Raw genomic sequence first — 14235 nt, forward strand, 5'->3', positions numbered from 1 at the left:
ATCTCATGGTGCGAGGGAGGCGGTGATGCTGCTGAAACTTTTCTGGACATTGGCCTCGGCTTCTTCCGCTCCGCAATCGACCTTCCTCCTCCGCGTCCCGGACACCTGGCGATGCTACTAGTATTGTGGAATGCTGCATATGCAAGAGTCCCTCCGGACGGCTGGATGTGATCCCCATATCGAGACCTTTCCATCAAGCTCTCGGCGGGAGCGGCGTTGTGTCAGAGCCGCATCTGTAAGAAACCGTTACCGAGCCAACGCCTGGCCAATATGGAGGCCCATCCCAAGAGACGTGAGCAAGAACATCCACATTCAAATCCAAAATCTTCCGTCAATATGTCATCCGAGAAAGACAAGTCCAAGGTCCACAAACTGTCGTTAAAGGGGTCGTCTAAGATTGTCTCCGAATTCTTTGACTACTCCATTAACACAATCCTCTTCCAGCGGGGCGTATACCCCGCTGAGGACTTCACGGCTGTCAAGAAATATGGCTTGACCATGATGGTGACCGCAGACGACCAGGTCAAGGCCTACATCAAAAAAATCATGTCTCAGCTCAGCAAGTGGATGCAAGGTAGCAAGATCTCCAAACTTGTGATAGTGATCACCGACAAGGATTCGGGTGAGCATGTTGAAAGGTGGCAGTTCGATGTAGGGAGCTCTTCGACGTGAAATGCTGTTGCATTCTGACAAAATAAGGTACAAATATTCGATAAGTCGGCGAAAAGCAAATCATCCAGAACGGCGGCCGATAAGGAGAACTCCGCTCGAGGGTAGGTCATGCACATCTCAGCGTTATACTGACGGGGCTGAATGCGGCACTGACACTGCAAAGCATCGCCGACGCACCACCAGAGAAAACCGAGCAAGAGATACAGTCCGAAATACAGTCCATCTTCCGGCAGATCACGGCTTCTGTAACATTTCTGCCGATGCTAGATGGAAACTGCACCTTCAACGTCCTCGTCTACGCAGATGCAGACTCAGATGTGCCTGTTGAGTGGGGCGATAGCGATGCCAAGGAGATCAAGAATGGTGAGAAGGTGCAGTTGAGGAGTTTCAGTACCAGTAATCACAGAGTAGACACACTCGTCAGCTATAGGTATGAACTTTGGCTATTCATCGGTAGAATGTTACCTTCTAACAACTGTCGTAGGCTTGGGGACTAGACAGGATGGCCTTTGCGCTGGAACACTTCTTCCGGAACCTAGTGCTACGCGGAGTTTTCCGGACGTTTTCGATGGAATTTGAAGGATGCCGCAGGGAGGTGCAGTACTCTTCTATCTTGTTTCCATACTTGCTCTCTAGTTGCACAATTCTTCAACAATCCACCACATCGAGCTGAGTGCACTAGGTTACACGTCTGTGCTAAACTTCAGGCTCATTACTGTCATTCCTCGTGAATCCAACTTGCCCGCTTCATGAAGACGCCCTTACCCGAGTTCTCCAAAATTTCACGATCTCTAGCATTTCATAGATTTTGTAGATCGACTCGCAACCGGACCGGAGATTCCTTATTAAAGTAAACTTCCAGCAGTGCAGTTCTGAGTGGACTACCCAGGCTTGTGCTATGTCAGCACTGGCTGTGTGGTGTTTACAAAAAACCCAGACCTGCACGAACGTTTTGGCATGAAACAGCACAACCGTGCGGGTCGGAAAGCAAAAGTGCAAGAACAGTAGCGGAAGCTAGTACAACCGCTGAGGCCAGAAAGCTGCCGCAGAAAGTCATACTATTTCGTAAGTCGGAGTTGTTCTGCGACTTCTGAATACGGTAGCAACGGTGTCTGCGTAGAATGCCGCAGCGGTCCTTCCGCCTCTGTTCCTGTTCCTGTCTCTGCCCCTGTCTCCCTTATCTTTCCTGCCCCGCGGTCTTGCGCCCCTGCAACCCCCCCTTCGCGTCGTTCTGCGGAGCAGACCTTATCCTTACGGACCCGATGGCGTCTGCGCTCTCCGTAGGACACCTGATTATCCTTAAGCATCACCTTGATCAAGACCCCGCTGGTAAAGTACTCAATATAGTCGACGTCAGTTTCGCCTTTCTCGATCTGCATTGTTACGCTGGAGCCCTTACGCTCTTCACGGTCGATCTTGCTGCTGGTATTATCTGCCAGTAGCGTTGCTGCTACTCTGCAGTACTGGTGGTCCGGAAACGCTGACGCGCGACGTTCTACCAGCATTAGTACGCCGCATGCGGAAGCGGAACGACCTGCCCTGGAGGGACGGTTGGCACAAAAGTACAGGATGAGGTGATTGTGATTATGCTATAATTGTTTCAAACAGATCATTTAGCGCATCAGCTTCTTCGTCAAGTCACCAACTGACAACTGAATAGAACAAATCCGCCAGGGAGCTGAAAACCGTTGAGTGGCTTCACGGCAGCTTCGGGTCCATGTCCTCCAAACGTCACCAACAGATGCCTGACAGGAAGTACAAACAGCTGCGCCCATTGTCAGTGTCTGAGAGAAGCCATCACTGGCGGCAGGGCGCAGTGCCAAGAGACCCTATGTTGCTAGAGGATCGCAACTCGAAGGATTCTCGAATGCTTCGAGGACTCGGCAGTGTTTGCAGCCCCGCCAAAGCTCCCCGTGTATCTTCTCACGTTGCTAACAATCCCGTACTAATGCATCACGTCCCAAGAAATTGGCAAGGGATGGTACTCTATCAGTCACCAAGCTGAAGGTCGCTCTCGATCACTCCCTCAGCCTCTTGTTGGCCGTACATTTTCGAGCTCGACCAAACAGATCACATCTTCACTTTCCCTTCCGATCGGGCAGTTGCGCAGCGCAGTTACCCGCTTGTGGCAAGCTGTCATAAACCTGCTTCACAACTTGATACTCGCGTATGGAGCCTTCTGATGGCAAGTCTCTATCCAGCATCTAATGGCCACGCACTCTCTGCGCGCCTTGATCCACTCTGGAAGGAGGCAGAAACTGGCTCCCTGCAGCAGTTCCTTTCTGAGTTGAGATGCTGGTACGTAGGAACCCGCTCACGCCTGCATAGGTAGTCTGTGGTCTCAAGGCTGGGATCGCGAGCGTCCATCGGCAGCATCCTCCAAGGCCCATGAGCTGGCACGCTAGGCAGCATGTGACTAGTCCTGTGCTGATCACGGTGTACTCCGGGGTTCTAGCTGTTTGCTGGTATGCTTACCGGGGCCAGCTCCTGCCGGGGGTCCTCGGAAGCAGCCGATGCGAAGCTAGGTCTCGTCCACCTAGCCCGATGCGAGAGACCGCATCATGCGCCCACCCCCCCCTATCACTCCTGGCACCTTCGCTCGACTCGGCCGCAAACACTGTTGTCTGTGTCTGTTCACAGTGGGTGGTTGGGTACTCGCAACTCGCAACATCGGAAGGGCTCCCGCAGTCCAGCCTATTCGGATTAGCAGCCGGCCATATAGCAGCCAGCTGTTCGGGTACCCGCATGATCGAGTGTCGTGCAGCGGTTGCCCTGCGCCTTGCCCTAGTGTCCACACTAACAAATCTTGTTTTGCGGCGGTCACCCGAAGGAATGGTAGTCATGCTATCGCTAATGATACGTCGTATGCTAGGAACATCTACAAGATGATGCTACGGAAAGCAATGGACCAAGCGCCAGCCTGGCACGAACGCAGAAAGAAATGTGACAGATAGCAAGTGAAGCAGGAACGCTGGCTCCGATACGCATGCACTCCCCATCGCAGCCCAGACATCTGGTACACGAAAGGCCAAGCGTCGGCCAGGATGCTCCGTCCCTGATCCAACCCTTCCAGTTGACACCTGTCTAGCGCCCCGCTACCTCCTCGCTCCATCCCTCGGCGACGAGTCCCTTGAGCTGGCAGCCGACGAGCTGCCAGAAGAAGAGCCCATCGAGGCACTAAAGCATATCCCACACGTCACGTAGAGTGTACCTGTTCCCTTGCAGCACGTGCAGATGCTGTGGCCGGGACGGAGGCTGTAGGAGGCCTTGTCAGTTCGTTGTGTCGTATATGAAAACTGAGATGTGGAACGAAGAGAGTCTGCCGGGGGAAGTTTCAGAGTTGGCGAGAAGAAGGGGTTAGTGCAGGCTTACCCTCGCGGATGGCCGCCGCAGGCGGGACAGGTGCTTATTGACAGCCCGTTGATGCAGCTGTGCGGCTGCTGTGCGGGAGGTAGTGCGCTTGCCGTTGCTTGATAGGCGGTGGAGCGGGAGTGAGTCGCCATCGCGGGCTTGTGTGGCTGATTAGAGGGATGAGGACAGATTTGAGAGGCCTATCGCTGCTTTGGTCGGCTCCAATTGCGCAAGTGGGAAAGAGATGGTTTAGACACGGCTGAGAAGATAGAGATGTTCTCTCGGTGACTGTCTTCTAGAGTAATTTGTGTCGAGTGAAGTCCCATCTGTCGTAGCGGGCTGTAGCGCATTACATCTATACTTCCAGAGTTCTCCGCGTGCTTCCAAGAGGATCGTCATCGACGATGGTTTCTTGGTCAATTTCCTAGCGGTGTATAGAGTTTCGTATCACCGTCTGCAACGGGAGCTGAAGTTCTGGAAGATACGCCTGTCTCCGAGGTCTTGCTGAACCCGAAAGCGTCCCTTCCCCGCGTTTTGGCTGAGCCGAGAGGAGACATCAGTAGACACGTTGTCGTGTGGTTCCAGTGGGCCGTCCAAAATAGGGAATGCTGTTGCAATGAACTACTGCAGGGGGCCAGCCAGGTTATGCTGCGGCCAGGATGGAGCGGGCTCCTTGCCGCATGTGAGCGCAGATGGACGAATGGATGGGGACACGTCCGCGCAGAGAACGTGCTCGGCAGGTGCCACGCTCGTGCAAAGTCCCGAAGTCCTTTTGCAACCCTAGGGTCGGAATGAACATTGAAACACAGGGTCTGCATCAGCTGAAAATAGCGGTGATAGCGATCTGGATGTTGTGCGGGCATCGAAAAGACAGCGAATCAGACTTTAGCGAAGGTCCTCCGCTTTCGGCTGTGGCATGTTTGGGGTAGTCGATACTCCTGGCGTAGTATAGCCACATGGTGGTGCGGCTGTCAGGTCATTGCAATGGCTGGGCTGAATCTACCGTGCGCTAGCTATGTTGTGCCTGACATCGAGTAAACATCAGCCAAACGTTGAAGAGCACTTGCGGCATTGACAGCGCTCTGCGGCACTGAGAGCACTCGTTGACAAGCAGCGACTGCCGAAAGAAGGGTTGCCTGCATCGTGTCAGTCATGCCATGACAGGCAGCCGTATAGCAAGCCACCGTGTTACATACCTTGCGTGAATGCGTGATCTGATTAGCTTTCCCTAGAGCCGAGATAACCGGCTTCTGGAGGGTTCGGGGACTGGTTTACAAGTATTCCAAGCTTGACATTAACACGAAGCGACCTGTGAGATAGAATACGACGTGCAGATGGGCGCGCTGGGAACGTTTCGTACGATGGTATCTCAGGTGCGTTGCTGAGACGATTTCGTGAGGTACACACTCCATTGTTTGTAATATGCTATGGAGGGGAACAGCTGCTTGCCCCAATGCGACGGTCATCGAACCTCTAGACGCCAGCGTGTGGCGTGAACGTTGTCTTCCTGCGGAGCAAAATCCGTTAAGCGAGGTAATCGAAGCGATGTTTGAAGTAGAGTCACACCGATCATGCGGCAGGTCACTCTGAAGCGTCAGCCAGGTGGCCCTCCAAGCATGGAACACCCGGCGATAGGACTGTCCTGTCGCACAGTTCCAGCTGGCTGACTGTAACGGCTCCTTTGTCGAGTGGCTGGTGAGAAGGTCACTTGAGGAAGGCGATGTCAGCACCGAACAAGATCGGGAGAGGGGTTGAATATCGAAAACAATAAGATACTGCGGCGGTATGATAAGACGAAAGACATTGGACTGGTAAGCATGGCGAAGAGGGGAATGCATTGCATTAACCTAAAGACCCGGAGAAGCGTGTATCCGCTAAGCTCATTACCTATGCAACGCTGAGCGAGTCCTTGCCAAATTCCCAAAGCATGCTAGCAAATCCACGGTGAACCGGATAGCCAAAGAAAAGCAACCTTTCATCGCCCTTGAAATCCTGCCGCTTCTACACCCCACCCATATTGCGCCGCCCCCACCGCCTGTAGACCTGGAAACAGAACATCGGGCGACGTCGAGCGTGTTACGATGTGGTCAAGCCCAGCGTTGAGCCTCCAGGAAGGATTGCCATGACCAGTCCTGCTAGCTCTCCGTGCCCTTCCTTGTGAAAGCCAGAACCAATTCTCCAAACAACTTCCATTCAAATGACTTCGTAAGTAGCAATCTTCAGTCGCGCAAGCCTTGCCATGCGGGACTAGAGCTCGGGAGACAAGGCAAGTGCTGCGAACATACCGATGCTACCAACGACTGCACCAGCGACGGCGGTAGCCGCATAGCTCAGTCTGCTCCGCTTAGCGGGACGCTCTTGGACGACTGCGACCTCGGACGAGACCGCCGCCAGGGTTGGAAGAGCTGCGACCGGAACCTCCGCATCCTTGTTAATCAATGCAGCCTCCGCCGCCGGTGCCTCTTGTTCGGGCTCAGCTAGCGTGGGACGCTCGGAAGCTATAGTAGTGAAGTTCGATGGAACAGACGCGGTGGACTCCTCTCCAACAAGCTCATCTGCCTTCCTCTTCGTTCCAGCAAGTGGGCCAGCCTCTACGCTTGAAGCGCTGTCGACTATCTCCTGGATAGAAAACCCAGTCTTCGTCTTGCTGGGCTTGGGGTGAGAGATCTCAGGGCCTGGATGGAATCGAGAATTTGCATTGGTGTGAGCAAAGCCATGTAGTGGAGTCGGAAGCGGAGCAGCGTGCGCGAACGGCCCGCTCTCATATCTTGGCATGAAGTTGTGCGTGTTCCATGTGTCGTACACGTTTGCAGAACCAGGGAATGCATGCGGCTGGAAAAGTCCATAGTTCGCCCTGTTTGGGCTTTGGAACGTGAATGTGTCCGGGTGGAGAGCCGGCGGATTGCGGGATAAGTTGCAAACACGTGGGCCGGAGGAGGCATAGAACGAATGAGTCTGTGCCGGAGGGTTAGACGGCATTTCAAACGACCGATTCAGTGGTCCTTGTCCCGCCACCAGCTTCGAGGTTGACGGCAAAGGCATCCCAGTCCAGTCGTCCATTGTGCCGAGCTCCTCGGAAAGTTGATCCTTGTAGCTATCTGCCACATCACTAACTTTCAGCCGTGGTGGCATCTGCTCCGTGTTTGCGCCGTCATACTTCTGACAGACGGCCTCAGTCTCAGCAGCAGCAATTGCATCTTCATCATCAGTGTCAAAGAGACTACCGTCCTCATGCCCGTCGAGCATGTCATCCTCCGCGGCCGGCGTACCACGAAGAGAGGACGACAACAGATCCTCAAGATGACCAGCGTCGGAGCTTGCTCGAGAGGTCACTTCTTCAAGGTCGTTCTGGTCAACTTCGGGGTGAAAGTCGGTTTCACCACTCTCCGAGTCGTACATGTAGTCTTCGCTAGGCGAGCCGGGCGAGACAGGCGTGTATTTGGGACTGAGCGCATATGTGCGAGGTGTAAGAGGAGTGAGGTGGTTGAGGTGTTCGAAACTCGGAGTTGCTAGTGGTACGGAAGAGAACTCCTCCGCAGTAGGCGATGTAGTCAAGTTCAGAATGGGAGGGCGTCGTCTAGCCACCCCAGTGGTTCCATGCTCGGCTTGATCCGATACCGCGTCACCAGAACGATGGGCTTCGGCTCGAACTTCATCATTGTCATCAACGATAAGGATGCTGTCGTGGATGACCTCTGTATCATCCACGATCTGGACCGGATTTTGCTGGCTTCCAAGACGCTTCACTGGACGAATATTAAGGACCTGAGTGACACGGAGCACTCATGGATTACTTACGTGGCTCAGGCTCCACGATGCTGATAGCAGCATGAAAAGATTCATCGAGAAGCGACGACTGCGAGTCCTGACCCCCGTCTTCACCACCGCTCTCTTCGTTGTGGGAAATGTCGTCTTCATCAGAGTCGTACTCTGGGACAGTGAATTTTCTAGAGGTTGGTCGGGAGTATGGCGATGTCTCTATGCGCTCGTAGGAAATGTCGAATCTCGGCGGAGAGAAGCTCTCTAACAATAGAATGGAGCATTAGCATATGAGAGACAGGTCGAAAGTGCTGGAATGCCTCTCCACAGGGGAACGCACCTTCTCCGCGAATGACTTCGTTGCCGATCTGCAGCTTGTCACCACACTTCAGCTGGTAGGCAACGTGCTTTCCGAGTTGCACGTAGTTCACCCTGGTGCCGTGCATGGAGCCGAGGTCTTCGATGAAGAGAGTTGTGCAGTCCGAGTCAGTGGTCAGACGCGCGTGCTCTCTGGAGACGATAGGACTGTCGAGGACGAGGTTGTCGGCGGCGGCAATAAGCTGCTTAGAATTGCTCCGTGACGAGCGTGCGATGAGGAGGGAAGAGCTGGGAAGCAGCTTCAGCTTCCGAGTTGTGAGGCCACTGTCGTCGTGCAAAGCTCTCAGCTCAATCTTTAGAGCTCTTGCCGACTCTTCCGTGTTCGTCATCGCGGTGGCTCTCTGCTGAAGATGCTTTGGTGTGCAAGGCTCCGGCTCGGGTGAGGGAAAGGAGTAGGTGTCTCAGCGGCCGGCGACGTATCTTGAACGGTGGTGGAGTGAATTGTAGAAGGCGGGCACTGCAAGATATAAGCGTCTTCACTTCACAAGTGAAGGTGAAGGTGAAGGTGAAGGTGAAGGTCGGAAGCGCTGCTCGGAAGGTGTGTGGGTGACTGGAGCCTAGCAGGCCAATGGAGTGCCGCAGCTCGGCGAGGCTGACAACGTACCTGGTGAAGTTCCACTTAGCAGCTGGCCTTTGGAAGCCCGCAAAACTGTTGAGCGCTCCGAGGGATGCGATGGGAGTTCATCCGCAGGTATCGAGGGCAAGCGGAGGTAATGAGGAACAGAGGAAGTGAAGGGGTGAGGAGGAGTGGGAGGAGTGGGAGGAGTGAGGACTAGTTAGAGCTACCTACTCGTACTCGCAGCGGGGCTCCAGGTTGGTCGCTATCTTATCGCAGCTACCCCTGTCACACTTGCACGTTTCAGGACTAGCCGCGCAGGGCCTCGGATCTCACCCCCGCCAAAATTTTGCGGCGAACTGCGAACTGCTGCAGTGACTCAAAGTGAAGCGGCCTCACTCCTCACTAAATGCCTACCTAGGTGCCTAGGTACATAGCGCTGTATTGAATTATCGTGCTGAGCGGAAGAGCCGCAGTAGCAGCGCGGGAGCCTCGTACGCCTGCGTCTGACTAGCTTCCATCGACGTTTCTGACGGTTCAACTATTAGATACATGCACGAACATCGGTAGCGACTGTTGGACATGTCGGCGACCGTTGTGGCCGAGGTGAAGGAGCAGGTGGTGGATAGCGTGCCGAAGCGCATCAAGGAGCTTCAGTTTGGCATCTTGTATGGAACCGCGGCCTACCCTCGGCGGCGTATGCTAACGAGCATCCAGGTCCAACCAGGACATTGTCAACCAAGCCGTACTCGAGATCTCCGACCGCAATGTCTATGAATCCATCAGTTCGGGACCGAATAGGGCCGTTACCCGCCATGGTCCCATGGACGGCCGCATGGGGACGTCGAGCAAGTCAGGTCTCTGCGATACCTGCGGCGAGGGCCTCAAGGAATGCAACGGTCACTTCGGATATGTCAGACTTGCGCTGCCGGCCTTCCACATCGGATACTTCCGCGCCATCATTGAGATCCTGCATTGTATCTGCAAGGTATGGGCATGGCAGCCTGCGGAAATGGAGCATGGTCTGACGGCGACTGTTTAGGGTTGTTCAAGAGTGTTACTAGAAGAAAGCAGCCGGCGGGCCTATCTCAGAAGGCTACGCATGCCGCATCTCGACAACCTGCGAAGGACTGGGATATGCAAGGCCGTGGCCGCCGAGGCCAAAAAGTGCAAAGTCTGTCCCTACTGTGGAGTCATCAACGGCCCCGTCAGGAAGGTGGCAAACCACCCCCTGAAAATCGTCCACAACAAATACGATTCCTTTCTCAGGTCAACCGCCAAGTCCAAAGTTGCACCGGCATGCAAGGTTGAGTTTGACAAGACGTTCGAGACGGCAAAGGCAGACAACCCCGAACTGGAGAAGCATCTGCGTAAGGCTGTGGATGATATGAACCCCCTGAGAGCGCTCAACCTATTCCGCCGGATTTCAGACACCGACTGCGAACTCCTCGGTATGGACCCCAAGGAGGGAAGACCGGAGATGTTCATCTGGCAATATGTTCCAGCCCCGCCAGTCCCTATTCGTCCCTCGGTGCAGCAAGAGGCAGCCACAACGGAAGACGATATCACCAACAAGCTCGGCGACATCATCCAGATCAGTTCACTGATCCGTGCGGGGTTGGAGAAGGGTCAGCCTGTTCAGGTGCTGATGGAACAGTGGGAATTCTTGCAGCTGCAGATTGCTATGTACATCAACAGCGACCTGCCCGGCCTTCAGCAACAGAACGTCGGAAAACACATGCGAGGATTCTGCCAGCGTCTCAAGGGAAAGCAAGGCCGGTTCCGAGGCAACCTTTCAGGAAAGCGTGTCGACTTCTCAGGCCGCACCGTCATTGGTCCTGACCCGAACCTTGGGATTGATGAGGTTGCTGTTCCTGAGCGCGTAGCTGTCAATCTCACCTACCCGGAGCGTGTTTCGCGATACAACATCGAGAAGCTTCGAGACTGCATCCGCAGAGGGCCAAAGAAGCATCCTGGAGCGAACTACATCGTAGAGAAGGCCACTGGCGACAAAAAGGCTCTCGCTGTCCACGCTCGGCGGGGAACACTCGATGTACCTGCCCGCCAGCTACAGATTGGCGATCTAGTTGAGAGACATCTTGAAGATGGAGACATCGTACTATTTAACCGTCAACCCTCACTACACAAACTCAGTATCCTCAGTCACAAAGCGAAGATTCGTCCGTGGCGGACGTTCCGTCTCAACGAATGCGTCTGCAATCCGTACAACGCTGACTTCGACGGCGACGAGATGAACTTGCACGTGCCGCAGACAGAAGAAGCCCGAACGGAAGCCATCGAGTTGATGGGCGTCAAACACAACCTTGCCACTCCAAAGAACGGAACACCGATCATCGCGGCCATCCAGGACTTCATCACCGCGGCTTACCTGCTCTCCAGCAAGAACAACTTCTATGATCGCAAGACGTTCGCTCACATATGCGGCTACATGTTCAATGCCGACAGCATCATCGATCCCGACACTGGGGAACGAATGAGTATCGAACTGCCGCCTCCCGCCGTTCGCAAACCCCAGAGGCTATGGACGGGAAAGCAGGTTTTCAATGTCCTCATGCGTCCAAACAGCCGCTGCAAAGTGCTTATCAACCTAGATGCGAAGTGCAAGCAGTTCAAATCAGACGGCAAGAAGTGGGCTGCGGACATGAATCCGGACGATGCGTATCTTGTCATTCGGAACTCCGAAGTCATGTGCGGCTGCATGGACAAGGCCACTGTAGGAGACGGAAAGAAGGATTCGGTATTCTATGTCATGATGCGCGATTTCGGTCCCGACTACGCAGTACAAGCCATGAATCGACTGGCGAAGTTATGCGCTCGGTGGCTGGCAAATCAGGGGTTCTCGATTGGCGTCAGCGATGTCATGCCCAGCGGACGGCTTACGGAGGAAAAGGAGAAGCTGGTCCAGAAAGCTTACGCAGAGTGCGATAAGCTCATCGCCGACCTCAAGAACGGCAAACTGGAAAGAGACGCAGGGTGTGACGAAGAACAGACTATGGAAAACCGCATTTCAGGTATCCTGAGCGCTGTTCGTCAACAAGCAGGTGATATCTGCTTCGCCGAACTCAGTAACTGGAACTCCCCGTTGATCATGGCCAAATGCGGCTCGAAAGGTTCCAACATCAACGTGTCGCAAATGGTGGCTGCCGTCGGACAGCAAATCATTGGTGGCAAGCGTGTTACCAATGGCTTCCAGGATCGAACGTTGCCACATTTCCCAAAAGCCGCACGTCAACCGCCTTCGAAAGGTTTCGTTAAGAACAGCTTCTTCACGGGTCTCAATCCGACCGAGTTCATCTTCCACGCAATGTCCGGTCGTGAAGGTCTAGTCGACACAGCGGTCAAGACGGCCGAGACCGGGTACATGTCTCGCCGTCTCATGAAGTCGCTTGAGGATCTTTCTTCGAACTACGATAACACCGTCCGAACTTCTTCTTCCGGTATTGTACAATTCCAGTACGGAGACGACAAGCTTGACCCCGTAGATATGGAGGGCAAGGCAAAACCTGTCAATTTCGAGCGGACCTTCACGCAAGCCATCACGACGACATGGGATAACAGTGAGAGGGGTCTCTTTCCATTTGAGATCCTCCGGATAGCTGGCCAGTTATTGCAAAGAGAACGCCACAGACTTCCGCGAACAGATCTCTTCGGCAAGATCCTGAACTACAAGGACAAGAGCGACTATGGCATCGACAAGGATGATAGCGAGCGGGACTTTTTAGACTCTGTTGAGAAGCACATCAGATTCGAGGCTGAGAGACTCGCCGCAACCCGAAGACGCATGAAGATGTGGGCAGCACTGGAGTATGATGACCGAATAGACTGGGACACGGCCGACGCGGGGTTGCCTGTCGAACTGAATGCCGCCAACGCCATCGCCAAAGTCTCGTGGCGGGCGTTGGACGAGTTCGTCAGGCTTTGCCTCACCAAGTACAAGCGGTCAATCGTCCAGCCGGGCCATGCAGTAGGCGCAGTCGGCGCTCAGTCCATCGGTGAACCAGGCACGCAGATGACTTTGAAGACTTTCCATTTCGCTGGTGTTGCCGGAATGTCTATCACGCAAGGTGTGCCGCGTATCAAGGAAATCATCAACGCTTCGACGGAGATCAGTACTCCGGTCATCTCTTGCGAGCTTTCTAACAAGGAGAGCGAACAAGCTGCGCGCATTGTCAAGAGCCGTATCGAGAAGACATACCTGCGCGACGTCATCGCCTACATCGAAGATGTCTGGTACGGCGAAGGCTGCTACCTCAACATGCGTGTCGACCAAGGCACGATCCAGAAGCTCGCTCTCGACATCACTATGAGCGACATTCAGCGCGCCATCAAGCGGACCAAGGGCCTCAAGCTCCCAGAAGGCAGCACCATTAAGACCTTCGCCAACCACTTCCGCGTCTACATTGGGGATCCCCAAAACGCCACGAAGCGCCGCAGCGCCAAGGCAAAGGAAGAAGAGTACTTCGTCGTGGTGCAGAACCTCAAGCGCAACATCCCCGACGTCATCATCAAGGGCTACCCGCAAGCGACCCGCGCCATCATCAAGAAGGACGACAAGCCCAACGCGAACGGCATCGAGGAAGTCGCGCTGCTCGTCGAGGGCTACGGCCTCCTCGCCTGCATGAATACCGAAGGCATCGAGGGCACCAAAACCCGCACGAATTCCGTCATGGAAACGAAAGACGTCCTCGGCATCGAAGCCGCGCGCAAAACCATCATCTCCGAAATCAACGAGGTCATGAAGGGCATGGACATCGATCCCCGACACATGCAGCTGCTCGCGGACGTCATGACGTATAAAGGCGAGATTCTGGGGATTACCCGTCATGGTCTGGCGAAGATGCGGGATAGTGTCCTCCAGCTTGCGAGCTTTGAGAAGACGCCGGATCATCTGTTTGATGCCGCGTTTCATATGAAGAAGGATCGGATTGAGGGCGTCAGCGAGTGTATCATCATGGGTCAGAGTATGAGTATTGGGACGGGCGCGTTTAAGGTCGTGAGGACGTTGGGGCTGAAGGAGGAGCAGTTGGGAAAGAGTGAGCCGCTATTTGGGGGCTGTTTTGAGGCGATGAAGAATGTTGCGGCGGCGGCGTGAGCCAAGGACTCATGGGATATGGATCGCGCGAGGGCGGGGATAGATACTGCTTGCGTTGTCTGCATGTGCATTGCGTTGGTGTTCGGCGGCCGGACTGTTTGCACTCTGCCGGTATATGGATGGCATGAACAGCCCTTTGAGCGGTGTTGCTAACTAGATAATAAATGGCTAGGTTAACTTCAGCATATGCTCCCTTTCGGAGCTGCTCTCTTCACTGTGGAGGTTAGAAGCCTATTCCATCCATTCTATCATCTCTATTGATGCTCACAAAACTGCCAACCTTCCCTGTCTCACTTCTGAAAGCTTCCTTTTGCCCAAGGACGAGCATGACACTGTACGAAAACGCCAGCAGATTAGCCCACAACAATATGATACGCTACAACCCCCCGACTCAGCCTAGCAACTC

General features: G+C 54.3%; 3 protein-coding genes across 3 annotated transcripts; 2 read left to right on the forward strand and 1 right to left on the reverse strand.

Moving 5' to 3' along the window:
* Window positions 1-336: 336 nt before the first annotated feature.
* Window positions 337-1169, forward strand: W97_02454 (mitotic spindle assembly checkpoint protein MAD2; the record flags this gene model as incomplete). Its single annotated transcript, XM_007780354.1, has 4 exons — window positions 337-651; window positions 700-773; window positions 836-1102; window positions 1157-1169. 4 exons carry the CDS (start codon window positions 337-339, stop codon window positions 1167-1169), a joined length of 669 nt encoding a protein of 222 aa, XP_007778544.1.
* A 5101-nt stretch (window positions 1170-6270) lies between these two features.
* On the reverse strand, window positions 6271-8489 carry W97_02455 (uncharacterized protein; the record flags this gene model as incomplete). Its single annotated transcript, XM_007780355.1, has 3 exons — window positions 6271-7769; window positions 7822-8046; window positions 8123-8489. 3 exons carry the CDS (start codon window positions 8487-8489, stop codon window positions 6271-6273), a joined length of 2091 nt encoding a protein of 696 aa, XP_007778545.1.
* Window positions 8490-9298: 809 nt separating this feature from the next.
* Window positions 9299-13829, forward strand: W97_02456 (DNA-directed RNA polymerase III subunit C1; the record flags this gene model as incomplete). Its single annotated transcript, XM_007780356.1, has 3 exons — window positions 9299-9384; window positions 9434-9704; window positions 9759-13829. The coding sequence occupies 3 exons, from the start codon at window positions 9299-9301 to the stop codon at window positions 13827-13829; spliced, it is 4428 nt and encodes a 1475-aa protein (XP_007778546.1).
* Between the last annotated feature and the right edge of the window lie 406 nt (window positions 13830-14235).

The sequence above is a fragment of the Coniosporium apollinis genome (genome assembly GCF_000281105.1).
Source record: "Coniosporium apollinis CBS 100218 chromosome Unknown supercont1.9, whole genome shotgun sequence".
NCBI lineage: Eukaryota > Fungi > Ascomycota > Dothideomycetes > Coniosporium > Coniosporium apollinis.